General features: G+C 44.4%; 1 protein-coding gene across 3 annotated transcripts in view; it reads left to right on the top strand.

The window, feature by feature from the left end:
* The window catches only part of LOC124802429 (trithorax group protein osa-like), a 123,565-nt gene extending 101,403 nt beyond the window's left edge, over positions 1-22,162 (top strand). The window contains exons 8-10 of one of the 3 annotated variants that reach the window (XM_047264393.1): positions 4,587-4,673; positions 12,861-13,906; positions 21,664-22,162. In XM_047264393.1, coding sequence (XP_047120349.1) covers positions 4,587-4,673; positions 12,861-13,906; positions 21,664-21,898 — 1,368 coding nt within the window. In that variant the 3' untranslated portion in view covers positions 21,899-22,162. Of the gene's footprint in view, positions 1-4,586; positions 4,674-12,857; positions 13,907-21,663 lie in introns of all 3 variants that reach the window. The other 2 variants (XM_047263611.1, XM_047264725.1) reach the window with 2 other exon arrangements.
* Positions 22,163-27,883: the final 5,721 nt, after the last annotated feature.

Below are 27,883 nucleotides of genomic sequence, written 5' to 3'. Positions count from 1 at the left end.
TTGGACTGACCAATGGCTTATGAAATCCTAAAAATGTCCTACGCAACTAATCAAATTAAATATACTTCTAGTCAACGAAACTTAATTAACCTCACAACAAATTAATCAGAAAATTGCCCGCCCGGTTAGCCGTGCAGTCTAACTCACTGCTTTCCGGGCGGGAAGGCGTGCCGGTCCGCAGCACGAATCCGCCTGGCCGATTAGTGTCCAGGTCCGGTGGATGGTTTTTAAGGCGGTTTTCCATCTGCCTCGGCGAATGCGGGCTGGTTCCCCTTATTCCGCCACAGTTACACTATGTCGGCGATTGCTGCGCAAACACTATCTCCACGTACGCGTACACCGTAATTACTCTACCACATAAACATTGAGTTTACGCTCGTCCGGTCTGAGACGTTCCCGGGCGTCCACTGGGAGCCGAAACACACAATAACACTGGGTTCGTTGTGGGGCGGCGGTGGGGTGAGTGGACTGCTGTAGCCTGCTGTGGGGTTGTCTACCACTGTGGCCCAGTTCAATGCAGTACAATACAATCAGCAAATTCCTAGTAATGGTTCAGCAAAAAAAAAAAAAAAAATAAAAAAAAAAAAAATTCAACAAAATGGCCATTTATGCGGGAATAAGCTGCCACGTAACGTATTCCACAGATTCTATAATTTTTCCTCGCTGTTATCAGAATAGCTCATCATTAATTTTATGAATTTTTTCCATCTCTTGAACCTTGTTTTTGTTTCAGTTATTGCTTTTTCTACGAGACATGTCGAACTGTGGAGGCATCCTTGTCTAACGCTTTTCTAAATCCGCTCTTGGACTTTAATTTCATTTTTATGTTGTTGCACATCATATATGGCCTTCCCGTTTTTATCCAATTCATTGGAATTGTTTCAGCAGGAATTATCGTTCATTTGGGAGAGATTGCCTTTCATCTAAAAGGAAGCTCACTCAGCTCCCTCGATTCGTAAAAATTTACGAAACTGGAGAGGGACGAATGCGTAATGGCGTACAGAAACTAGCAGATGCTGATGAAGTGGGAAGGGCAAGGGATGTCGTAATAGTCAGCATGCTCTACAGTGCACTTTAAGAAATGAATTCAAAGAATGGTATCGTGCAAAAGCTAAGTATGTTGTGAATTACAACAAGAATATTAGATGCGTGGATGGCAGCGATTCCCAGTTGCAGAAGTACCAAATGGCCACCATTAGGCTGAGAACAAAATTATTTTCAGAAGATTTTTCTTCATTTATTCGACGCTGCATGCGTCAGTGTATACAGCCTGTAGGGAAAAAAAACCATGGTGGCGACGAAAACAGACTGGAATCCACGATTAGTGATCTAGCCGTTCGTTTCTTTTGCTATGTGTAATGGTGCTGATAACCTCGGCGTTGAGAGCCTGTAAGCTCCAAACACACACACGCTGGTGGTCTCGCGGTAAAACACTTGCGGGATAGAATCTCAGTCGGGCCTTGTATATTTAAATCTGCGTTTTAATCCAGCCTTCACCTCCCAATGATGTGAGGAATCACCAGAAACGACACGTGGTTGCGATTCTACTTTAAACTGCGGGTCCCCTTTCCCCAAGTGGGTAACTAGGGTGTGTTAGGGACACGGAAGTCTCCGAAAAGGCGCCCAATAGAAAGACGTGCACCAGGCCAGTGAGCCACACGAAATTATCATTATCACGGGGAAAAGTTGGACGTTTCCTCTCCACAACAAGGGTGATCAACTGGACGTCCACCTCGAACAGCACAAGCGACAAGTCCTATAAACAGGAATTTTCCAGAATTTTCTCCAAGAACAACGAGCAGAAGACCATTAGGTTGGTGCGAAGTACGGACAAGAACAAGATTTCGAAAAGAAATTTCTTACTGATGTGCAGATCCTCCGTGCAGTTCCATGTTTTTATGCGTTTCACACAAAAGACGACCAGTAATTAAGTGAAAATAAAATTTCATTCTTTTTTATTACACTATTGGGTCCAAATTTACTTACGTTTTGGTAAATAAACTAAAATCGACACAAAACGGTTTTAATGAATGTGTAAGGCGTGGCAATAGCGCGCTAGCCACTGCTAGAAAAAACACTCCCTCAAGCGTTTTAGGGTTTAAGTAGCTGATTCCCATCGAACGAAGTTGGGAGTTTCCGTAGAGTTCAAATAATGGCACTTTGCAAATCGCCTTATCACGCCTTTTACTTCTGGTACATTTCGTCTAATTTGACAGTAGCATCAGTGCATTCCATCGTTCAGTAATATGAAAGTGAAGTAGCATGCCGATCCACTTTCTGTTGCATGTGCAATGAAATCGTCAGGAATATTCACATTTTACGCTTTTACACTTCAGTTATTTAGTGCTATCGGAAATAATGGAATTGGCATAACGCATCGCCATGTATGGGGTGGTTGTAAGTAGACTGTCGGCGTTCAGAGTGCTAAGGCGCAGGCTGTGTACATTGCAAGACGCTGAAACTTCATAGGTATATTCATTAATCGGTGTACGTAGTATGCTGAAAAAATAATAGTTCTACTTTCTGCCGCCAGGTGAAAACATGGCACTGTAAGCAGTCAGAATGTGAAATGCTTCCTATTATGACGTCACTATACTATTTGCCGCTTGGCGACGCGTGTTGATTTTTTTTTTTTTTTTTTTTTTTAATGACTATTGGTGTAACGAATTAAGACTGTTGAACTTCTCTGTGAGAAACGCATGGGTGGCCCATTCCCATAGTAGCTGTTGGTGGAGTTCAAAAAATGTTTCAAATGGCTCTGAGCACTATGCGACTTAACTGCTGTGGTCATCAGTCCCCTAGAACTTAGAACTACTTAAACCTAACCAACCTAAGGACGGCGGTTCCAGACTGAAGCGCCTAGAACCGCACGGCCACACCGGCCGGCTTTGATGGAGTTGCTGTAGATATAATCGACTGTGCAGCACTTGGCTCAAATTCAGTAGCTGGTTGGTTGGTTGGTTTCAGGGGGTTGAAGGACCAAACTACAAAGGCCATCGCTCCCTTAATTCACTAGCCACCGCTCGAGTAGTGTCACGGGAGTTTTCTCTCCCCTGGTCAACATTTCAAAAGATTTTGCAGCACATTTCACACCCATATCCATACAAGTTCATATTGTGCACCAAACGAAGCCCCAAAAAAGGCTGCAACGCCGTGACTTTGCCCTTCATTCTTTGGCATGCATAGAAATGGATGATATTTGGGGCCGCCCAGGAGTAGCCGAGCGGTCTAGGGCGCTGCAGTCATGGACTGTGCGGCTGGTCCCGGCGGAGGTTCGAGTCCTCCCTCAGGCATGGGTGTGTGTGTTTGTCCTTAGGATAATTTAGGTTAAGTAGTTGTGTAAGCTTAGGGACTGATGACCTTAGCAGTTAAGCTCCATAAGATTTCACACACATATGAACATTTGCTATTTGGAGGAGGGGGGGGGGGGGTAATGTTGTTTGGACAGACGACTTAAATTTAACTCTGGACGGTGCCGTCAGTGTACAAAAACGTTCCATACATGGTCTACTGCGCCCCATATTGTGCAGGAACATCCACTGCACTCAGTTTACGTGACTGTGTGGTGTGGTCTGATTTCACAAGCTCCTTTATTCTCGGTCCATTTTTCTTAGAGGGCCTGTTCGGTGTACTGTGACAGCTGCATGTTATAAGGATCACCTTGTGCAACGCTTGATTCTGGGTTTGCAAGAGTGAACTGTGTACCAAACCCCAATTTTCAAGCAAGCTATTGCGATACCACATGTTGCTTGGCAAGTGAAAGGTATGCTTCAAGAAACCTTCGGTAATGACCACACCATCTCTAGGCAATTTCAAGAATTGTGGCCTTCCAGATCCCCCGAGCTAAATCCATGTGGCTGGCAGCGGTGGTCTAGCGGTTCTAGGCGCGCAGTCCGGAACCGCGCAACTGCTACGGTCGCAGATTCGAATCCTGCCTCGGGCATGGATGTGTGTGATGTCCTTAGGTTAGTTAGGTTTAAGTAGTTCTAAGTTCTAGGGGACTGATGACCACAGATGTTAAGTCCCATAGTGCTCAGAGCCATTTGAACCATTTTTTTAAATCCATGTGACTTCCGGTTGTGGAGATATCTGAAGTACTGTCTCTTAGAGATGTATCCGGATTCTTCTTGATCTGAAGAATAGCATACGATGACACATCACTCTGATTACACCAGATGTGCTGCGAGCAACTGTCGACCATTCCGTATCGTGGATGCAGTACGTTGCTGAGTTGGGATACCGTACTGAACACATGATGTAACTTGTAACCATATTCTAATAAAGGTGCGAGAACCACCATTATTATGGTTTGATCATTCCTCGCCTTTTCCTGCACCCACACCCACCACGCCATCCTATCACCTGGGGGCAGAACGTTAAACCATTATTTTTCAGCGTACTCTGCGAGCGCACCGATCAAGAAACATATTGATGATGTGTCTCAGTCCTGTGATGTACACAGCCTGCACTGCAGCATTTAGAACACAATCAGTTTAATTACAACCACCCCGTACTTCTGTACTTACCCCTTATGTTGTATGCAAGAGTGCCACATGACTGACTTTGACACTGTTGTCTTGTTCTAGGAGAGCAGTGGCGCCATTGCCCAGGTGACACAGCAGGACAGCTCAGTGCCCCAGGGCCCCATGGCACCCATGTTGATGCCTTATCAGGTGAGCCATTCTTGTGTTTTGTCTACGGTAGCCTTCAAACTCAGTCTCATAATCAATGGGAAGCTTCAGGAACATGCCTACATCTACATCTACATCTACATATACATCCATACTCCGCAAGCCACCTGACGGTGTGCGGCGGAGGGTACCTTGACTACCTCTATCGGTTCTCCCTTCTATTCCAGTCTCGTATTGTTCGTGGAAAAACGGTGCAAATGGCTCTGAGCACTATGGGACTTAACATCTGAGGTCATCAGTCCCCTAGAACTTAGAACTACTTAAACCTAACTAACCTAAGGACATCACACACATCCATGCCCGAGGCAGGATTCGAACCTGCGACCGTAGCAGCCGTGCGGTTCCGGACTGCGCGCCTAGAACCGCTAGACCACTGCGGCCGGCCTCTATGGTCATCAGTCCCCTAGAACTTAGAACTACTTAAACCTAACTAACCTAAGGACAGCACACAACACCCAGTCATCATGAGGCAGAGAAAATCCCTGACCCCGCAGGGAATCGAACCCGGGAACCCGGGCGCGGGAAGCGAGAACCCTACCGCACGACCACGAGCTGCGGACATTGTTCGTGGAAAGAAGGATTGTCGGTACGCTTCTGTGTGGGCTCTAATCTCTCTGATTTTATCCTCATGGTCTCTTCGCGAGATATACGTAGGAGAGAGCAATATACTGCTTGACTCTTCGGTGAAGGTATGTTCTCGAAACTTCAACAAAAGTCCGTACCGAGCTACTGAGCGTCACTCCTGCAGAGTCTTCCGCTGCAGTTTATCTATCATCTCCGTAACGCTTTCGCGATTACTAAATGATCCTGTAACGAAGCGCGCTGCTCTCCGTTGGATCTTCTCTATCTCTTCTATCAACCCTATCTGGTACGGATCCCACACTGCTGAGCAGTATTCAAGCAGTGGGCGAACAAGCGTACTATAACCTACTTACTTTGTTTTCGGATTGTATTTCCTTAGGATTCTTCCAATGAATCTCAGTCTGGCATCTGCTTTACCAACGATCAACTTTATATGATCATTCCATTTTAAATCACTCCTAATGCCTACTCCCAGATAATTTATGGAATTAACTGCTTCCAGCTGCTGACCTACTATTTTGTAGCTAAATGATAAGGGATCTATCTTTCTATATATTCTCAGCACATTACACTTGTCTACATTGAGATTCAATTGCCTACCATCCGCTCTTGCTCCGTTTGCAGTAAGTGGTGGACATTTATCGTTGATGTTCTTGAGCCTGCCACTAAAAACTCAAGTAACTGTGTGAGGGTGGTTCAGTAAGGATAAAAAGAACTCTCACTGGTGCATAAATATCCTATGCGAATTAAATTCCATGTCCAGTTAAACGTAACGATTGAAACTTTCGAACGCCGCCAGTAGTTGGAGGTAGCAGTGCTTTCTGCTCAGAAACACATTTTCAACGTGGAGGTGTTGATGGGCACATGACCAGCGACTGAAACGCGAAGTGAAGGACATTTCTGTTTAAATAAAACGTCTGGAGTCTATGGAACGAGTGTAGTGTCACGAAATCAGGTGTGGTTTTGGTGTCAGGTACTTGCTTAAGGCAAAACAGACAACAATATGTACCACATCGAAGGATTGATTGAAGCCGATTGTCGCACTCCTTTGAGGCGGAATTCGATCATGACTCAACAGTTCCGTTAGCACTGTAGTCGATACAATGCTTACACGAGAACCAGTAAACTCACACCCCATTCTTTAAGGAATCGAACTCCATGTATAAAACAGTATGTTTAAAGTTTGTTGGAAATTCAGCACTGCTCTCATTATCAAACACTGGCTGAGCGGCCGCGGTGGTTTAGCGGTTCTAGGCGCGCAGTCCGGAACCGCGCGACTGCTACGGTCGCAGGTTCGAATCCTGCCTCGGGCATGGATGTGTGTGATGTCCTTAGGTTAGTTAGGTTTAAGTAGTTCTAAGTTCCAGGGGACTGATGACCACAGATGTTAAGTCCCATAGTGCTCAGAGCCATTTGAACCATTTTGAACTGGCTGAGCCTGGGTAATTTGCTCTTTGTCTTTTTAAAAAAGCTCGGTTTTCATGCATCACAGTGTTTATGACGACGTATTTCCTGAACCATTAGTCGCACAATGATAATTTGCAATGACATAACTTCACCCTATGAAGCGAGCGTATTGCTTATTTAAATAGAGCCGTTAAACAGGACAAGCAATCAGGGTACGACCAGGCCACGTGGTTCCATGAACGAACAAAAATAGGTTCCACGTTATAAGCAGGCGAATCCAGATACTGTTGCAAATTCAGTCTAACGTTCACTGTTTGAGATTCAGAACAAGCAGCTTTACATCGTTCACTACAAGCAATCTCAGGGTAACAAAATACCAAGTTTTCAGAATATTCACAAAGTAACCATATCAAGGCAGTTTACTCACGTATAATTGAATAAGAGAGGGACAACATGCTACAAATACTCCTGGATGAGTTAAGTATGAGTGGATAGCGCTGTCCATATTGGCACGCGATTCTGACCTGACGACAAAGAAAAGTTAAGTTTCGTTTTAACTATAAGAAGCACGCCACACGAAATTTTACTCCAGTAAGTCATGACTTCATAAACAAACACGATCTGCATGAATGTAGTCGGACAGATGCGAAAAGCGTTCATAAAATCTAAGAGCTCGTTGCAGTCTCACACAACAATTACGATACAGCATGGCGAAAACCGCATCTAGTGTCCACCTCCTCACAGAACGGTATTCTGCCCCAGGTAGGACCAAATGAAACAGAATACAGCGCCAGAATCAAGCTTCCAGCTGGCCATGCTTCCACACAACTGAAAATCCGCGACTGTTTGCCTGATTGGCTCGCGCTAGCCAAAGTTCTTGACCGGTGCAAGATGTCACCCGCTCATCGTCCAGAGATGCGGGAGTACGCTAAGGTATGACACCACGCCTAAAAGTACCCTACGTGCCTCTTTGGAAAACAATGGAATGACAAATTGCGTACTCATGAAATGATATGGTGCGAATAGCAGAAGCGTTTCAAGTTGAGTGTCTCTTTGATATCTTGAAGAAACCTTATAAAAACCGAGCTAGGTGGCGCAGTGGTTAGCGCACTGGACTCGCATTCGGGAGGACGACGGTTCAATCCCGCACCCGGCCATCCTGATTTAGGTTTTCCGTGATTTCCCTAAATCGCTCCAGGCAAATGACGGGATGGTTCCTTTGAAAGGGTATGGCCGACTTCCTTCCCTAATCCGATGAGACCTCACTGTTTGATCTCTTCACCCAAACAACCCAACCCAACCCTTATAAAACCACCATCACATCAAGTGTAAATTTTCGATGACAATTAAATAGTGTAACACATATTTGTGCTTCGCATAAATATGAAACGAAAGGAAGGAAGAGGGTGAAATCTGGTACATATTGTTCAACCTGCCTCCTAGCTGAAGGCGGTAATGCACACCAGAGCAGTGTCTTCTGCTCAGAAGTATTTGTGGTTTCGGCCATCAATGATAATATTAGTTTCATTATCTTCAGAGCAGTCCACTATCGCCATTTCAGCATAATTGTTTCATACCACATCATCAGCTACTTTGCTTATACACTCGTGTCAAGACCTTCTGCTAAAGTTCTTTCTTTCCATCATTCCTTTATAGTTTTCAGCAACGACTCTGAAACAATACGGGGGCAACCAGTGTCATCGTTTCATTATTTTCTTCGCGATACATTTTGTGTCGTTGCAGAGTCTTCATTCTTTCCGCGATCAATTTATTTGACTTTCAATAGCCTCCTGTAACACCAGAATTCGAAGGTCACCCACTGTTTCTTTTATGCTTCCCGACCATCTTTCACTGAACTGTGCTCCAAACGTGGCTTTCCATGAATCTTCTTCTGGTCTCAAGGATTGTATTTTTGGATGTTAGAGATATTTCCTTTGTTTTATAGTATCATCAAAAATTCTATTGAGTTTTCGTTTTGTGTTGATTGTAAAAAGTCTATGGTACAGGGAAAATGTAGAATCATAAATAATGGTAAGGCAAGAAGATAAACTTTTGAGATGTGGTGCCACAGGAGAATTTTGGAGATTTGATGGATGGATCGAATCGGGGACCAAACAGATTCAGATGTACGTAGGTTTCAGTAGTTTTGCAGAGATGAAGACACTTCCCCGAGGACAGATTAGTGAAGAGAGCTGCGTGAAACCAGTCTTTGGCGGAACACAACACCTACAAAACGATTTTAAGTATATTATTTGGTCCGCGTCCTTAGCCCAGTGGTGAGCGAGCCTAGCTGCTCTACAAAAGACCCGGATTCGATTTTCGGTACTGCCAGAGATTTTTCTTTGTTGAAAGGACTGGAATGGGGTGCACTTTTATAGATAACTAGCAGAGAAACCCGGTATTGTTCAGGTGTTTATTTTACAGCTGTGCGTCCGTGGCCATATCAGGCAGCATCTGGCCGGGTGCTTAATGGTTATGACGTCATATCTCCTGACCTTGTGTCGTTCATTGATATAATTTTGTAGGTAGATTTAGCAGCGTATGTGGATACTGTCTACAAAATGTTTTGCGAATAGAATTAGTAGCAACTAAATAATAAATTTAAACGTGATGCACGATGCGTCAGATTTTTAAAGCATCTCACTGTTTACGACGTAACGTCTCCTGAACTATTTGACGTACAATGATACGATATTGTAGGTATTTTCAGCGGCATATGTGGATACCGTCTGCGAAGTTTATTGCGAACAGCGTTACTAGTAAAGAAGTAATAAACTGGAACGTCATGCGTGATGCGGCAGTGCTGGGCAATCAATAAGTGTCTACGTGCGAACCATTCAAGCAACATAATCGATACACAGTTTTCGGAACCGAAGGCCCACTCCTGTACCCTTGACGTCTGCACGACACAAAGCTTTACGCCTCGCCTCGACTCATCAACACCGACATTGGACTGTTGAAGACTGGAAACATATTGCCTGCTCGGACGAGTATCGTTTCAAATCGTATCTAGCGGACGGACGTGTACGTGTATGGAGACAACCTCACGAATTCGATGGACCCTACATGTCAGCGGGGACTGTTCAAGCTGGTGGAGGCTCTGTGACGGTGTGGGGCATGTACAGTTGGCGTGATATGGGACCCTTGATACGTGTAGATACGACTCTGACAGGTGACACGTACGTAAGCATCTTGTCTGGTTACCTGCATCTATTCATGTCCATTGTACATTTCGGCGGAATGGACAATTCCAGCAGGACAATGCGACACCCCACACGTCCAGAATTGCTACCAAGTGGCTCCAGGAACACTCTTCAGAGTTTAACCACTTTCGCTGGGCACCAAACTCCCCAGACATGAACATTATTGAGCATAGTTGGGATGCCTTGCAACGTGCTGTTCAGAAGAGATCTCCATCCCCTCGTACTCTAAATTATTTATGGACAGCCCTGCAGGATTCATGGTGTCAGTTTCCTCCAGCACTACTTCAGAAATCATTCGAGCCCATGTCACGTCGTGTTGCGGCACTTCTGCGTGCTCGCTGGGGCCCTAAACGATATTAGGCAGGTGTACCAGTTTCTTTGGCTCTGCAGTGTATCATGTGTTTATTCTTTTTTTTTCCATTAGAAATGATCCGAAACTCCTATCTATGTGGATAAATAAAGTGTGGTCGCAGGTTCGAATCCTGCCTCGGGCATGGATGTGTGTGATGTGCTTAGGTTAGTTAGGTTTAAGTAGTTCTAAGTTCTAGAGGACTGATGACCTAAGATGTTAGGTCCCATAGTGCTCAGAGCCATTTGAGCCATTTTTGAAAGTGTGGTCCAGCGAATTGCTTTAGACGTGACAAATGATTCTTGGATAGCGTAATAAAGAAATACAAAAATATCAAAGAGCATATTTAATAAAGATGGCATCTTCTGGGATAGAGTAATCAAAAAGACAAAAATATCTGACTAAATGAAGAGAGCGTCTTTTAGCTAAACACAGCTTCGGACATGGCCATCAGAATGCTGAAATGCACGCGGCGGGCTCCCATCGTAAACATTACCTCGTGGGTCGCTGGGGGAGCACCAGTAATATGGCAAGCGGTAGCATAGCTACACAAGGGCTGCGACAGTTAACACAGGACACTCACTGTTTGAAAATGGTTGGGGAGCACTAATAAGAATTTTCATGGATATCTAACCACTTGATGCTGCTGGAAACTGGAGAAAATTTTATAAATATATAGCAGTGGCATTAATTCTGAACACTTTGTAGAGGTACATTGATTATGACATTCGGGAGTTTATTCAAGCTGAAACGTACATTCCGACGGAATGGACAATTCCAGCAATTTTCCAGCAATTTACCTCAAATTTTCAAAAACATGCTTTAATGTCCACTATTGAAAATTAAACTTCAAATATTAAAATTTAATTAATTCTTTTAAAAAACGATCGAAATACAACCTAACAATGTCAGAAAGTTACAAATTACTTGGCACAAAAGTTATTGCAATATTTCTTATTATTTTGTGGGATATCCTTTTGATTTAATCATGTCTTGACTCTGCGCAGCGCTGAGTCCATCAAATGTCGAAGATCTGGTTGATCACTATTAACCACGAACTAACAATGGCCTCTAGAAGCTCTCTATTGTTACTGGGACTCTGCCTTGAAAACATGATTTTATGCCGCGACGACATGTTCTCAACTGGGTTAAGATAGGGACTGTTGCCAGCGTAAGGCAGCCCACTAATTCGATGGTTATCGTACCATTTCTTATTGATTTTCCCAGTATGACATGGCGTATTCTTTTGCCGAAACATGTTCTGTGTGTCCTTATCTTCCAACAAATCGTGGATAGTGGGCAGCAATTTTAGCACTAAGACTTCGTTTTGGCACTTTTTTGCGGTAATGTTGCCCCGTAGAACTGGCAGATGTCCAATGCCATGACTTGCCATGCAGCTCCACACAGTAACACTGATGGGATGCGTCATAATGGCATTGGTTTACCGAGGCAATAAGTCTTCGCCTGGTCGACGACGAGCGAACTTAACTCCATCACTTCCAAAGATGCTGATCTTACTCTCATCACTCCAAATGACTCTTACCCAGACTGCTTGTGTCCATTCCCTGTATACTTATACCCATTGCACACGTTTCTTCGTCTGCATTTCGTTCAGATAACACTTGTCCCTGGGAGTCCTCGCACGCAAACAGTTTTCGCAGAGTTGCCGTCTGAACGGTCGATCAGAAACTTCAAACTCAGAAGTCTTCAAGATGAGATTTATGTTTTTTACCGATGACCTTGCAAAGAAAGACTGTAGATTCTACGACAATCTTGGTTAGTCGAAATTGGCTTTCTGCCCGTTCTTGGAGAAATTTTGATTGACCCAATTTCTTCATACCTGTTGTAAACATGCCTCACTCTAGATTTTGTGGTGCCTCTGCCCAACCTTCTTGCTGTTTCTGCATACGTATAACCTTCTTCACGGACTGTTAATGACTTACTCCGTTTACTTGATGACTAATCATCACGTTCTGGTACAGGAGAGATCGTTTTCAGTCCGGCACCCTCTCAACCTAGGTCACAAAAAAAGTTCAAATGTGTGTGAAATCTTATGGGACTTAACCGCTAAGGTCACCAATCCCTAAGCTTACACACTACTTAACCTAAATTATCCTAAGGACAAACACAGACACCCATGACAGAGGGAGGACTCGAACCTCCGGCGGGACCAGCCGCACAGTCCATGACTAGGTCACACTAAAGAAACCTCACAGTTCAACAACAACGATGTATTGGTACTACTAGAGTTATAACAATGACCAAAACGCTTTTTCTGACTGGATAGAGCGAAAATAATACGCTCTCACTGACTGATTTGTTGGAACAGATCAAGTTACAAACGGATGCCCAAGCAGGTGAATTTTTTTAATCGTTTTGAGTCGATTTATTCATTTTTAATTAAAACATATAACAGCACATTCTCTAAAAATTATTAACATTCAATAGGACATATAAAAAATAACAGAATAGTTTATTAATTTTGTATATTAAATCTTACTTACATCTCGTTATGCTAAAGTGAGCGTTCCGACAATGCGTCCAGAATTAATGCTGCTGCTGTATATCGCCATCGTACCACGCATTCATACACTTGTAATAAGGTGTATTTAATGCGTTTGTTAGCAGGGACAGCGACCCTTGGGCGTCATCTTCCAGTCGAACGAGCCGTACCCTGGGCTGAGCCCACCGCCAGCCTACCAGCCAGAGCAGGTGGCCTGGGGAGTCCCGCCCGTGCAGATGCCTGTCTACCCAGCTCCCTTCCGTCAACAGCCGCCTCAGCAGGAGCAGCAGCCCAGAACACCAACTGTCGTCGAGTTTCCGCGACCTGCTGGCTACCCAGACGACTTCCAGGTCAAGGGCGGCTACCGGCCATTCTTGAGCCAGCGACAGGCCTATAACCCACCTCTAGTCAGCTTCGGCATGCCTCCTGTTGCGGAGGACCGCGTGGGTGCGGTGCCGCCACCTCCCGGTGGCGTTGCCCAGTTCCCGATGCCGCCCAGCTACGTACCTGAAACTCCACTGGAGGAGACCAGCCAGGCTGAGGTCGTGCCTGACAAAAACGAGCAGTCCGAATCACGCGAGACCGAGAAAGGCAAGGACGACGACGAGAAGGACGACGACGACGCTAGCGACGAGATCGAGAACAAGGTGAAGGCCCTGAAAGACGCAGTGGATGTGGAAGAGGAGGTGGTGCCAGCACTGGTGGTGTTCCTGCGCAAGAAGGGCCACAAGGCGTTCCACGACAAGGACTCGGTGGGCATCCCCGGCAAAGAGGACCGCTTCCGGCGCAGCCCCAGCGGGGGCAGTGGCTCCTCCAGCCACTCGTCCAGCTCCAGCTCCTCCAGCTCGGGCCCGCTCTACTTCGGCGACGGCGGCGGCAGCTACAGCTCCAGCTCCAGCCAGAGCAGCGCCTCGTCCAGCTCTGGAGGCGGCGCGCCCCTAGGTCACGGTGCGGGTGCTCCAGGTCTCGGAGGCGGTAACGCCTTCTACGGTGGAGGACACGCGCCATCTTCTGGATACGGCGTCTCTGGCGGCGGCGGCGGCGGCGGCAGCAGCGGTGGCTATGGCAACACTGGCTACGGCAACGCGGGCTACGGCAACACGGGCTACGGCAGCAGTGGTTACGGGGGCGGCGCTGGAGGCGGCGGCGGTGGCGGCTATGGCAGCAGCGGGTACGCATCAGTCACCTTCTATTCGTTATCACATATGAAGGGCTTATTTCAATAGTGGTACCATTTTTCTTCATTCTGAGTTACAGAGTCCTAAAGTTAAATGAGCGCTGAAAAATCTGTAGTTGGGATAACAGATACTTCCAGAATGAGATTTTCACTCTGCAGCGGAGTGTGAGCTGATATGAAACTTCCTGGCAGATTAAAACTGTATGCCGGACCGAGACTCGAACTCGGGACCTTTGCCTTTCGCAGGAGAGCTTCTGTAAAGTTTGGAAGGTAGGAGACGAGGTAGCAGAAGTAAAGCTGGGAGGACGGGGCGTGAGTCGTGCTTCGGTAGCTCAGTTGGTAGAGCACTTGCCCGCAAAAGGCAAAGGTCCCGAGTTCGAGTCTCGGTCCGGCACACAGTTTTAATCTGCCAGGAAGTTTCATATCAGCGCACGCTCCGCTGCAGAGTGAAAGTCTCATTCTGGAAACATCCCCTAGGCTGTGGCTAATCCATGTCTCCCCAATATCATTTCTTTCAGGAGTGCTAGTTCTGCATGGTTCGCAGGTGAGCTTCTGTAAAGTTTGGAAGGTAGGAGACGAGGTACTAGCAGAAGTAAGGCTGTGAGGACGGAGCATGAGTCGTGCTTGGGTAGCTCAGTTGGTAGAGCACTTGTCCGCAAAAGGCAAAGGTCCCGAGTTCGAGTCTCGGTCCGGCACACAGCTTTAATCTGCCAGGAAGTTTCATAACATATACTTGTTACTCATTTAACTTTAGGACTGTATCTCAGAATGAACAAAAATGGACTTGTACCACTATTGAAATAAGCCCTTCATATAATACTGTTTCCTTTCAGCCAAATATATTTGGCGCTTGGTTATTGCCGCGGCTTCCCCCACGTAAGCATATGTCACCCATACACTGATGAAAAAAGCCCGATACCAAAAAAAATTTAATGTAGAGTAAGGAAATGTCCGGAATACATTTGTCTAGTAACAGATTAAAGTGATTAACATTGCAGGATCACAGTTTAATGTAAGCGCGATATAAGCCATTACAAATGTGAAATGCATGTACATTAATAAACGGTGTTGAATCCAAGCATGCTAACGTGCATGCATTGTGTTGTACAGGTGCCGAATGTCAGTTTGTGGGATGGAGTTCCACATCTGTTGCTTTTGGTCGATCAATCGAGGGTCGGTTAGTGCTGTTTGTCGATAACAATTGAGTTGGCGTCCGACGATGTCCCATATGTGCTGGAGACAGAACTGGTGATCAAGCAGGCCACAGCAATACATTGACACTCTGTAGACCATGTTGGCTTACAACTGCGGTATGTGGACGAGCGTTATCCTGTTGGAGAACAGCCTCTGGAATGCTGTTCATGAAAGCAGCACAACAATTATGATTGACGCGCGAATTTGCAATCAGGGTGCGTGGGATACCCACGAGAGAGCCCCTTTCGTCATGAAATCGCAGCACAGACTCCATGCGTAGGACCATTGCGTCTTGTGCAAATACAGGTTTGTTGCAGGCCTCCTTCTAACCAACATATGGCCATCACTGGCACAGAGGCAGAAGCATCTTTCAACAGGAAACACTACAGACCTCCACCCTCCCCTCTAATGAGCTTTCGTGTGACATTACTGAAGCCGCAAATAATGGTGGTTTGGGGTCAATGGGACGCACGCTCTAGGACGTCTGGCTCGGAGCTGTCATTGAAGTAACTGATTTGTAACTTTTCGTTATGTCACTGCGGTGCCAACTGCTGCTCAGTTTTCTGCTGCAGATGCAGTGGAACGCGCGAGAGCCATAAGCTGAACACTGTGGTCTTCCCTCTCGGTAGTGCCACGTGGCCGTACGGAGCTCGGTCTTCTTGCGACCGTACATTCTCAGTACCTCCGCTGCCAACAATCAAGTATTTCTGCAGTATCGCAGAAGGAACATCCAGCGTCTCGTAGACCTGTTACACGACAGATTAATACTCTGTGAGGTGTTGGTAATGGCGTCTTTGTCACCTTAAAGCCATTCTTGACTAACATCAACTCACCACGTCCTATCTCAAAGTTATTTAACACTCACGACCATTGCAGGGTGTATTTAAAGCAAACGTGATTTTTGAAGTGTTGGCAGAAGAGCCAACACAGTGTTGTTAGAGGAGGCCGCAATGCACGCGTTTAAATACACGCAGACTGGCGTGAGGTCTGGAACAGGACAATGTCTTGAGAATTGCAATAAAGTACGAAAATCTTGTAATACTTAACTTTAATCCATAATTGTAGAACATCTCTCTTGACTGTACATCATTTCCATATTAATTATCAAATGCTATGGCGCCTTGCTAGGTCGTAGCAAATGACGTAGCTGAAGGCTATGCTAACTATCGTCTCGGCAAATGAGAGCGTATTTTGTCAGTCAACCATCGCTAGCAAAGTCGGCTGTACAACTGGGGCGAGTGCTAGGAAGTCTCTCTAGACCTGCCGTGTGGCGGCGCTCGGTCTGCAATCACTGACAGTGGCGACACGCGGTCCGACGTATACTAACGGACCGCGGCCGATTTAAAGGCTACCACCTAGCAACTGTGGTGTCTGGCGGTGACACCACAATTTTCATCCTCATAGTGACGCTACTGGCGCCAGTCTTATGCGACTGGTGGAAATCTGGATAGAAATCATCTTTCATTCTTGGAAACATGCCTAACAACTTTCGTTTATGTCACACCTCTCCTTCTTTGTGTTGTGACTTTTTTCTGCCCATTTATATTTCCCGCATTGTTTGTGGATGGCGTCCACGTTCATGCTCAGGTTCACCAGCCAATGACGTGCTGACTCGTTCCTTCATTCCTTGTACGCGACGTTCATGTTGATTTTCAGATACACCAGCTCGCATTTTAGGGACATGTTCCCACTTAGCCCGAAGTCGATGGTGTCGTTGATAACCTCTTGATATCTTCCCAACTGTTCCGCTTCTTTTTCCTTCCATTAAAACTGACCGATACAATTTCGTTCCTTGGAGGCTTAATTGACAACACTAACGGATTGCCGTCTCGACTAAAAGGACTGTCATTGGCAACTGTCTGACTCTCCGCTGTCTTACGCCATGAGAGTCCAGAGATTACGTTATACGTATCGGTGTTATTCAGCGGTGTGGCATGATCTTTGGTCTCGAAACACACTGACAACATTACTGGCCCTCTGCAATGCTCATTCTTGCAACCTGATTGACGTGACTGAATAACTCAAATAAGAAACAGATTGTGCTACATGCTATTAAAATACTCGAAACAGTGCAGGAACGAAATAACGGCAGGTCGTTGTCGAACATTTTTGCATGTCATCTCTTTTCACCGCCACCTCAATGATAAGGGTGTCTTACCTCCATAGCATTTTTTTCTTCATATAGTATGTGATGCGTGTGCCAAGTTCGGTAGAAAATGCTTCAGCTATTATAGTTAAGCTGATACATCGCTGGCATTGCAAGTCCTGCCCTCCCACTCTCCCACCTGCCCTTAAGGGTGAAACATCAGCGCTGCCACCAACGAGCATCGAGATCTCGAAAACCATGGATTCGATACTAACGTCGGTCGTTACCGAACAGTATTACATGTCACGGTTCGTCACCTCCATCTCCACCCGCATGCCTAGGGATGGTAAGGATACATTACCCTCCACAGTATTTTTTATACAAACAATTGTACGCAATTAATACAGATAATGAGTCGTGTGAATACAAAATTTGTTTGAAATCACCGCAGACGTTCCTGAGTCACACTTCTATGTCATCCCTTTCTCACCCCCACCCCTACGGAAAGTAGCTTCATGGGAGTGCGCATAACAACTCACCAAAGTTACACTGCAGTCGAATGAGAGGTACAGGAGCACAATCGGGAAAACATTAAGTTTTGTGGACAAATTCCATATTAACGCATGACACGAGTTCTTGCGCTGATTCCTTTAGGTTGGTCGCAGCTTGCACCATTGATTTACGTCGATTATTGTGCGATAGGGGGTGCTTGTCGACATGTCTCTCAATGCGTATGCGGGGGCGCCTCATCGTAATCAGAGTAGCTTTTAATATATCGAACTATTCGCCGAACTTTTGAGACACACCATGTATATAGATTTTGACGTAGTGTTCACGTGGAAGTGCAACCTTCTACAGCCGTTGTCATCTATTCTATATACTAATAACAATACTGTAAAACAGGACGCTCCCTGCCCTTACATCTATTGTCATGTTGCTGTGGCCACGTACTTCTTTCCCCAGCTAGTAGGATTAAAACATTTTTCAAAAAGATCAATACAACGTTTATGCCGCACATGTAGCTTAACACTGTCGCTCAGAAACAATTTTCCATAACGCCGTCTCCGTATTACTTAAGTTAGAGGAAACAAAAAAAATAAAATAAAATAAAAAAAAACCTCATGGACTTGCCAATATACGCTGACCGTCGCATGCTCTGCTCAAATGCTCCGAACCTACATTCTCAGAAATTTCTTCCTCAGATTAAATTCGATTTTCCATACTAGCAGACTTCTCTCGACCAGGTATGCCATTTCTGTTTGTGCTAATCCGTTTCCAATGTTTTAGGTGCTTCGCCCGTGTGTTATTTTGCTTCCAAGATAACAGAATTTCTACACTTCTTCTCTTTGTGTCCCCTCTCCCTATTTTTTTCTTTTTGCAAAGTTTATCACTAACCTAATTTCTCCTACATCTCGTTACTTTCTTCTCATTAGAGTGTTCATTCCATTCAACAAGTACTGCAGCTCTTCTTCTCTTTGACTGAGGATAGCAATGTCATCAGCGAATCTTATCAAGATGTACTCGTAAATATGATATTTACTTATTATTATTTAATATATTGTAGCCAGTAGCCTATAATTTAAATACATAGTGTATTAATTCTTAAACAAATTATTGTTATGAGTAGCAAATCAGTTATTTCCTATACACCGAAAATTAATTATACAATATTCATTTTTACATCCAACACAATACTAGTTCTCACGTCTTTCTACTATTACCAGAAACTGGATCCATTACCAAATCTATATCTATCACTATTATACAGGGTGTTTCAAAATTAATATCGGTCTCTGAAAACATTGTAGCATTTACTATGTTTAGCTTACAATTATAAATAATACATCAAATAAAAAGCAACTCAGATAGTTGTGTCAGATAGTTGTGTTTGTAATCCTGTGCAGACTTGCATGCACTGTTTCCCCTGTCTTCTGTTAGAGAGCGCTACTAGCAAAGATGGTGACTAGTGAGCAGTAGGCTTTCTATACCTTGAATCTGTTGTTACAGAGCAAACTGCATTCGGTATTAAGTTCCCTTCCATTTTGCCAAGTGATCATAACATCTCCAGATGGTATCAACAGTTTGAATACACTGGCTCGCTTTGCGAAGGAAAGAATACGGGCCGACCAAGAATGATTCAAGAACATGTTCAATGAGTGAGAGAGTCTTTCACGTGTAGCCCCAGGAAATCAAATTTTCGGATCCCTGATAGGGAGAAGCAGTGATGTATTTCGTTCCAAAGACGGTCAAACAAGCTAACGAGGGTGAGTCAAATGAAAACTTTAAATTTGTAATAACAAATCAAAATTTCGCGCCGTTATCCTGTGAGTTGGTAAGAGTGCTACAAACAGTGTGGAGAATGGCCTGTAGGTGGCAGCATGGTGCAGATGCACACATACCGTCGCAGTATCAGTATAAAGATGGCCGCCCCACTTGCGACTTGCACCAGGGAAGAACAGCGTTCTGTTATTCGGTTTTTGCGTAGTGAAGGTGTGAAACCTATTGAAATTCATCGACGAATGAAGGTTCAGTACGGTGATGCATGTTTGTCACAGCAGCAAGTCTACGAATGGAGTAGGAAGTTCGCAAATGGTGTGACTTCAGTGAAAGATGCTTCTCGTCCAGGTCAGGCACAACGAGTTGTGACTCCACAGAACATTGCAGCTGTTGAAGCCATAGTGAAGGAAAACCGCCAAGTGACACTGAATGACATTGTAGCATGTTTACAGATTAGTCATGAGTCAGCACACCACACTGTGCATGATGTGCTCCAGTTTCACAAAGTGTCTGCAAGGTGGGTGCCACGGCAGCTGAGTCCTGAAATAAGAGAATGACGTATTGATGCTTGTGAAGAACTTCTTCGGCGCTTTGAACGAGAAGGTGATGGCTTCCTTGCAAGAATCGTTACTGGGGACGAAACCTGGGCTCACTTCCACCAACCGGAAACGAAGAGAGCGAGCAAGGAATGGCGCCATTCCTCATTACCAAAACCAAAGAAGTTTCGAACAGAACCATCAGCAGGGAAGGTTATGCTGACTTTTGGGACAAAAAGGGCGTCATTTTGGAGCATTACATGCCTAGAGGGACCACTGTCACCAGCGCATCATACACAGATCTCCTGAAAAAAAAAATCATCTGCAGCCTGCAATCAAATCAAAGCGACGTGGATTGCTGTCAGCAGGTGTCCTTTTGCAACATGACAATGCAAGGCCCTACACTGCCTGTACAACAGTTGCAAGAATGACAGACCTGCATTTTGAATGTCTTTCTCGTCCACCACACTCACCAGATCTTGACCCATGTGATTTCCATATGTTTGGACCACTCAAAGACGCAGTGGGAGGAAAGAAGTTCCGTTCTGATGAAGAGGTACGCCACACAGTGCATGAGTGGTTGCACGGACTACCAAAAGGATTTTTTTCTAAAGGAATTTATGCACTTTGTAAGCGCTAGAGGACTTGCATAGAGCGTGGGGGAGATTATGTTGAAAAGTGATACAGCTTTGTACCACTTCTGCACAATAAATAATACCGGGTGAACAAAAAGTCAGTTTAAATTTGAAAACTTAATAAACCACGGAATAATGTAGATAGAGAGGTGAAAATTGACACACATGCTTGGAATGACATGGGGTTTTATTAGAACCAAAAAAAGTTCACAAAATGTCCGATAGATGGCGTCGTTTGGTGATGATCGTGTGCTCAGCCGCCACTTTCGTCATGCTTGGCCTCCCAGGCCCCTAGACCTCAGTCCGTGCGATTATTGGCATTGGGATTACCTGAAGTCGCAAGTGTATCGTGATCGACCGACATCTCTAGGGATGCTGAACGACAACATCCGGCGCCTATGCCTCACCATAACTCCGGACATGCTTTACAGTGCTGTTCACAACATTATTCCTCGACTACAGCTATTGTTGAGGAATGATGGCGGACATATTGAGCATTTGCTGTAAAGAACATCATCTTTGCTTTGTCTTACTTAGTTATGCTAATTATTGCTATTCTGATCAGATGAAGCGCCATCTGTCGAACATTTTTTGAACTTTTGTATTTTTTTTTTTTTTTTTGTTCTAATAAAACCTCATGTCATTCCAAGCATGTGTGTCAATTTGTACATCTCAATCTACATTATTCCGTGTTTTATTCAGTTTTTAAATTTGTACTGACTTTTTGATCACCCGGTACTTAAAAAATATTTTCATTTGACTCACCCTCTTATTAAGCGGGTGGTCATGATGTTTTGACTCATCAGAGTAAGATGAATGTATGCTACAGACCTCGATTTTCATTTTGAAACACCCAGTAATTTCATTACTTCTTATCTTGTTGTAAATACGACAGCGAATATCGGATTCTGAGATTCTATTTCCCTAGCCAAGGACAAATAGAGTCTTCGTCGCAGCACGCACACAATGCGGTGAGAAATGCCTGGAGGAGTTTCGGGTGATGGATGTTTTCTGGTTTCGCAGGTACGGCGGCGGCGTGGGCCCCAGCGGGGGCGGCGGCAGCTACGGGGGCGGCTGCTCCACCTGTGGTGACGACAGCAACGTGCTGCTGAACCGCTTCGGCGAAGTGGAGGGCGGCGGCCCGTTCACTGTGGGCGGCAGCGGCACCTCCAAGGGCCAGGGCGTCCACTCGTCCGCCAGCTCCTCCATCGACAGCACCGGCAAGGTCACCTACACCGCCTTCGCCGGCAAGCACTGAGTCTCTACACCCCGCAGATCCGGAGCGCGAGACCCCCGACAGCAGTCGCCACCTATCTCCGTCCTTCCGCCAAATCTGCATCACAGTCCTCGAAACGCATATCCGACAGTTATTCGCGCAAAATGTCAAAACTTATTCTGCTGTCAGATATTTCTGTTTGTGAAAAATATACCATTTGTCAACTGCTGAAAATAATACGAAAAATTCAGTGTACACCAAAATGTATCCTTAAGTACATCAATAAATCTCCCCCGTCCAAATAAAGCTTGTGCATTAATCTCTCACTATGAGGGGACGTCAAAATGTAAATTACTCATTATTAGTCGGCCGAGGTGGCCAAGCGGTTCTAGGCGCTACAGTCTGGAAACGCGCGACCGCTACGGTCGCAGGTTCGAATCCTGCCTCGGGCATGGGTGTGTGTGATGTCCTTAGGTTAGTCAGGTTTAAGTAGTTCTAATTTCTAGGGGACTGATGACCTCAGAAGTTAAGTCCCATAGTGCTCAGAGCCATTTTGAACTCATTATTAAGGGAGGCCAACAAAGTATTATTGAAGCTACACGGGACATGGACGTACCTGCAAAAACATCTGTAGAGCAACTGTCAGTCTACTTCCGCGCACACCAGGAGGAAAACTTGCCGACCAGAAGCCGAACGCTGATTGGTGGACAGCTACCAATCGCTGACGACATGGACATCCACGAATAGCCTCTTTCTTTCCATCTTCCCTTACGTCATGACTAGCCAATCATATTAGAGGGCCAATGAAAGTTTTACAACAGTGACGTCAGACATCGATAGTCTGTAATAAATAGAAGCACATATCCCCATGCAAAACCAGTCGTGCCCTGAGGAAGGCCGTTGCAATTCGGCCGAAACGTCAGTTTTAGCTTATTATTGTTGTTAGTTTTTAGCAATGACGCGGCATAATACCCAGAAGAATTTTAATCACTATGACACCGGCTGCGGAAGCCTACGTTCTTATATATTATTGAATCCTGCACTACAATGAGGTCGGGGGATACCTCTAATATCGTATCGGACATGCTTTTATCCGGCGCAGCAACTCGATGTGGCATCGACTCAACAAATCGTTGGAAGTCTTTTGTAGAAATATTGAGCCATGTTTCTTCTATAGCCGTCCATAACTGCAAAAGTGTTTCCGGTGCGGGTTTTGTGGACGAACTCACCTCTTGATTATGCCCCATAAATGTTCGATGGGATTCATGACGGGCGATCAGGCTGGCCAAATCATTCGCTCGAACTGGTTCAAATGGCTCTGAGCACTATGGGACTTAACATCTGAGGTCATCAGCCCCCTAGAACTTAGAACTACCTAAACGTAACTAACCTAAGGACATCACACACAACCATGCCCGAGGCAGGATTCGAACCTGCGACCGTAGCGGTCGCTCGGGTCCAGACTGAAGCGCCTAGAATCGCTCGGCCACTCCGGCGGGCCGCTCGAATTGTCCAGAATGTTCTTCAATCCAATAGCAAACAAATGCGATCCAGTGACATGGCGCATTGTCATCAGTAACATGAAAGGCTGCAAATGGTCTCCTAGTAGCCGTTTCCATTCAATCTCTGTATGTCAGTCTTTTCAGAGATGCTTTCGTGAGTCGGCTGTTCGCTACAGTATGTCAAATCGGACACCTTCCAGCCGTTTAATTTCCAAGCTTATTTTATCTGGCTTCCAGTTTCGGCGATTTACTACGCCATCTTCAGACCCCTGACCGACCTGTAGGAAGACCTGCCAAACTCGGGAGTTGATGGTTGAAGTGACCGCTACAGCAAGCATAAATATACAGATACCAGTATTTGAATGCTGGCTCCTATTACGACCAGAATCTTCCTACACGTCGGTCAGGGGTCTGAAGATGGCGTAGTAAATCGCCGAATCTGGTAGCCAAATAAAATAAGTTTGGACATTAAACGGCCGAAAGGTTGTTTGATTTGACATCCTATGTCCAGTCAATGATCCGTTCACCTGCACCGTTCCATGTGAACACAGCGCACTCCATTATGCGTCACCACCAGCTTGCACAGTGTCCTGTTGGCAACTTGAGTCCATGGCTTCGTGGGGTCTGCGCCACACACGAAATCTACCATCAGCTCTTCCCAACTCAAAACGAAATTCATCTGACCAGCTCATGGTTTTTCAGTCATCTCGGGTGCGTAGGGTGCATCTGATATGGTCACGAGCCGAGGAGAAGCGTCGCATGCGATGTCGTGTTGTTAGCAAAGGTCGGTCGTCTGCTGCCACAGCCCGTTAACGCCAGATTTCGCCGTAGTGTACTAGCGGATACATTAGTCGTACGTTCCACATTGATTTATGCGGTTACTTCAAGCAGTATTACTTGTCTGTTAGCACTGACAACTCTACGCAAACGCCGCTGCTCTCGGTCGTTACGTGAAGGTCGTCGGCTACTGCGTTGTCCATGGTGAAAGGTAATGCGTGAAATTTGATATTCTCGGCACACTCTTGACAATGTGGATCTCAGAATATTGATTTCCTTAACGTTTTCCCAAATGGAATCGCTATGTAGCAATGGAGTGGTGAAACTGGGATTTATGGGCATACTTAAGAACATTTCAATGAACGAAGTTCCATCCATTAATTACATGCAGATACTTAAAAGAAAATTCATTCAAGAGGTGAAACCCTAGTTAGCCTTACAAGAGAATCGATAAACAATTTTTATAACACAATGTTCTGAACGCTGAACAATAAAGCCTTCTTTAAATAAAACGTTTAAGGTGAATGAGCAGAGAAAATTTAAATTTAAACTTCCATTTCCCTTTTATCTTTAAGAAACAGCAAATGTTTAGACAGCTGCTAATGAACCAGCATGACAAAAGCGTACTTGTAATCAACAAAAACAACTGTCAAGTTATATATTTTAGAATAAACAATTTTAAAGTGCCCACAGATAATCTTTACATAAAAAACAAATCACATCAACCAATATGGCAGACAGAAATCACACAGTTCTCACCAACAAATAACAAAATATTTTAATTTACGCACTGAGTTCACCGTCCTGCATTTCAGAATAAGTAATATTAATTTGAGCACAGGTAATGCTTACACAATAGACAAGTGCATTACTACGTCGAATTGATAGCTCGCACGTTATTAGTCACATATATAATCCTCTCCAAAATGGAATGACACGTTTTTGAACAATAATAAAATGAATAAGGGAACACACAGCTCTCAGATCAATAAGACATAATGCAATGAAAATGATTCTTGTCAAGGCAAGCACGCCCAACCAAAACCAAGTGGAGTCAATACAACAACCACGATGCGTACCATTAATGTACTTCACTACAACCGACTACACTGAAACGCCAAAGAAACTGGTATAGGCATGCGTATTCAAATACAGAGATGCGGAAACAAGGCAGAATACGGCGCAGCGGTCGGCAACGCCAACAAGTGGTGCAGTGAATTTTCCCGTAAGACCATTTCACGAGTATACCGTGAATATCAAGAATCCGGTAAAACATCAAATCTACGATATCTTTCATTTCTACAACAGCCTTCATATAGCTGTCCTGAAATGTTTTATCATCTAAAAATATTTGATTTTGGATCAGGAGTCCAGTAATGTTGTCTGACTAATTATTTAGTTGCTGGAGATAACACCAGCCACTCTGATAACCCTTTAAGCAAATTATCAACCAGTGAATATGTTGATTGAGGATATTCTTTATTTTTGGCTTTAATAGGTTTTAGTTGCCATTCCATTGATCTTGGCAATATTTTCATTGTTAAAATTGATACAGTTTTCTGTGAGGGCACCTCTTCAGTTATCTCATCAAAAAGTTTCAAAATCTGTAAAACCTGTTGTGTTATCTCCTAGTCTGTATCTTTGAAATTTAGAGTATTTTCCACCTAAAATAGCGAGGTCCGAAAGATGGGATCTTCATTTAAAGTAAATCTTTTCAACATTTTGAAAGTAGTTCCATCTGGTTCGGACATCTTGTTTCAATTTCAGTTGGTCTTTTCTTAAATTTTCTTACATTTCCACAAGTTTGCTTAAACAAAGGGTTTCTCCTTACGAAACTCAACTCATTTGAACTCATCAACGGTTTTTTTACGGACTTCTGAATTGCATGTTGTGCAGTGGGCTTTAAAGAATGTGCAAAGCATGGGATATGAGGACGTTTTAAAAGCATGGCAGTTAACTTCGTATTTGAAGCATTTACTGTTATTATGGAAGCGATTTTAAAATTGATATTGTATTTGGGATAACAGACTGTACCCAGTTTGAGACGTTTTCTGCGCTTTGTCTGTCTTCGAATTGTGAGCACCCCAAAAGGTATGACTTTAGGTCACTCTTCTCAAACTAACGTTACTTACACTTGCCCACGCGTAAAACGTACGGCAGACTACCTTTCCGGTGGCCGAAATTTTTTTTAATTTTTACAGTAAATCATTTTTAAAAGCTGTATATCCAATGGCATACATTTAATGTGAACGGCTTCATGATACCAAAAAAATTACTTATTGGTTGTTGCAAATGAAAAGCATTTGAGGATGAGGGCACCACAAAAAAGATAAACCAGGACTTGGTCCAGAACCTGACGACACTGATTGGCTGGATAGTGCTTCAAAGTCAGTTTGCCTTTTTGGGAGGAGACCTTCACCGCGGTGGAAGCAGACGTTGGTGAGGATAGTTTACGAGAAATGATTTCTCGTAGTTCTGCATCGATTGATGGCGATCTTAATCGGCTTCCTGACCCACATTGTTGCAGATATACAGTAGCATGCTTCGATGTTAAATGTCTCTTCAAGTTTGATGAGCAAGAAGCCATGACATTTATCTGCTGACAACAGCGGCATTTTCCTTTTCTTCCATTTTGGTAAAACGTACTGAACATCACTCGTAATTCTTCTAGGCAAAGGCAATGTGGATAACATATTGTTGTCAGCATTGAAAGTACACTGGTAAAATTAAAAACATTTGCTCCTAACATGGCCATTTTACATTGTAAAAGTTGGAAATGAGAACAAAGATAGATGCAGCACATTCTATAATCAGAACTTACAGAGTAGAATGTAGAAAGTTGTGATCTGCGAAACCTAGAGTCACAATCGTGAAGTTTATATCAAATACGAAAAGGTCTGAAAAAGTAATGGTGATTAAGAAACTCACGAAGACAAGGCTGACAATATGCGAAGATTTCACTGCTGGAAGATAAACATTTTGAATACTGTAATACATAGTGTGTGAACATGAGGTGACAGAATAATGATGCGGATAAAAACTGGAAAAAATCAGTGCAGATGAAGTCTGTGCTTTAAGCCGGCCGGAGTGGTCGAGCGGTTCTAGGCGCTGCAGTCTGGAACCGCGCGACCGCTACGGCCGCAGGTTCGAATCTTGCCTCGGGCATGGACGTGTGTGATGTCCTTAAGTTAGTTACCTTTAAGTAGTTCTAAGTTCTAGGGGACTGATGACCTAAGAAGTTAAGTCCCATAGTGCTCAGAGCCATTTGAAATTTCTGTGCTTTAGAAGATATGCAGCCACTATTTCTACCAGCGTGTTTCTATTGTTACTGTAGAACATAGTAGCCCATCACTTTCAACTCATTTCGACGAACTCCGCTATATATTTCAGAATATCGACATCCATGTTTTTCTTCTAACGAACTTGGACACCTGGCTCAAGCCAAGCGTGCTCTCCAGTTCCCTAAATATAGACTCCACTGTCCTAAGACATGACAGAAGTAACAGATGAGGAGATGGAGTAGTAGCATACAAACACCTTGACTTATTACCGACCATGCTATTCATATCCAATACTAATGAAGACAAACAAGATAAATATTTGTTCGTAAATATCAAATCCCTTTAAAAAAAATTTTCCTAATGTGCGTCCTCTACAGACCTCTGAAAATAGGCAGGATAGTCTGTTCCAAATCTGATCTTTCAAAATTGGACTCGACTTGGGACCATGCAAATAATTCTAGGAACAT

This window comes from Schistocerca piceifrons, chromosome 1 (assembly GCF_021461385.2).
Source record: "Schistocerca piceifrons isolate TAMUIC-IGC-003096 chromosome 1, iqSchPice1.1, whole genome shotgun sequence".
In the NCBI taxonomy this organism is placed as follows: domain Eukaryota; kingdom Metazoa; phylum Arthropoda; class Insecta; order Orthoptera; family Acrididae; genus Schistocerca; species Schistocerca piceifrons.
The sequence above is the reverse complement of the archived record's forward strand: the minus strand, read 5'-3'. Positions and strand labels throughout refer to the sequence as shown.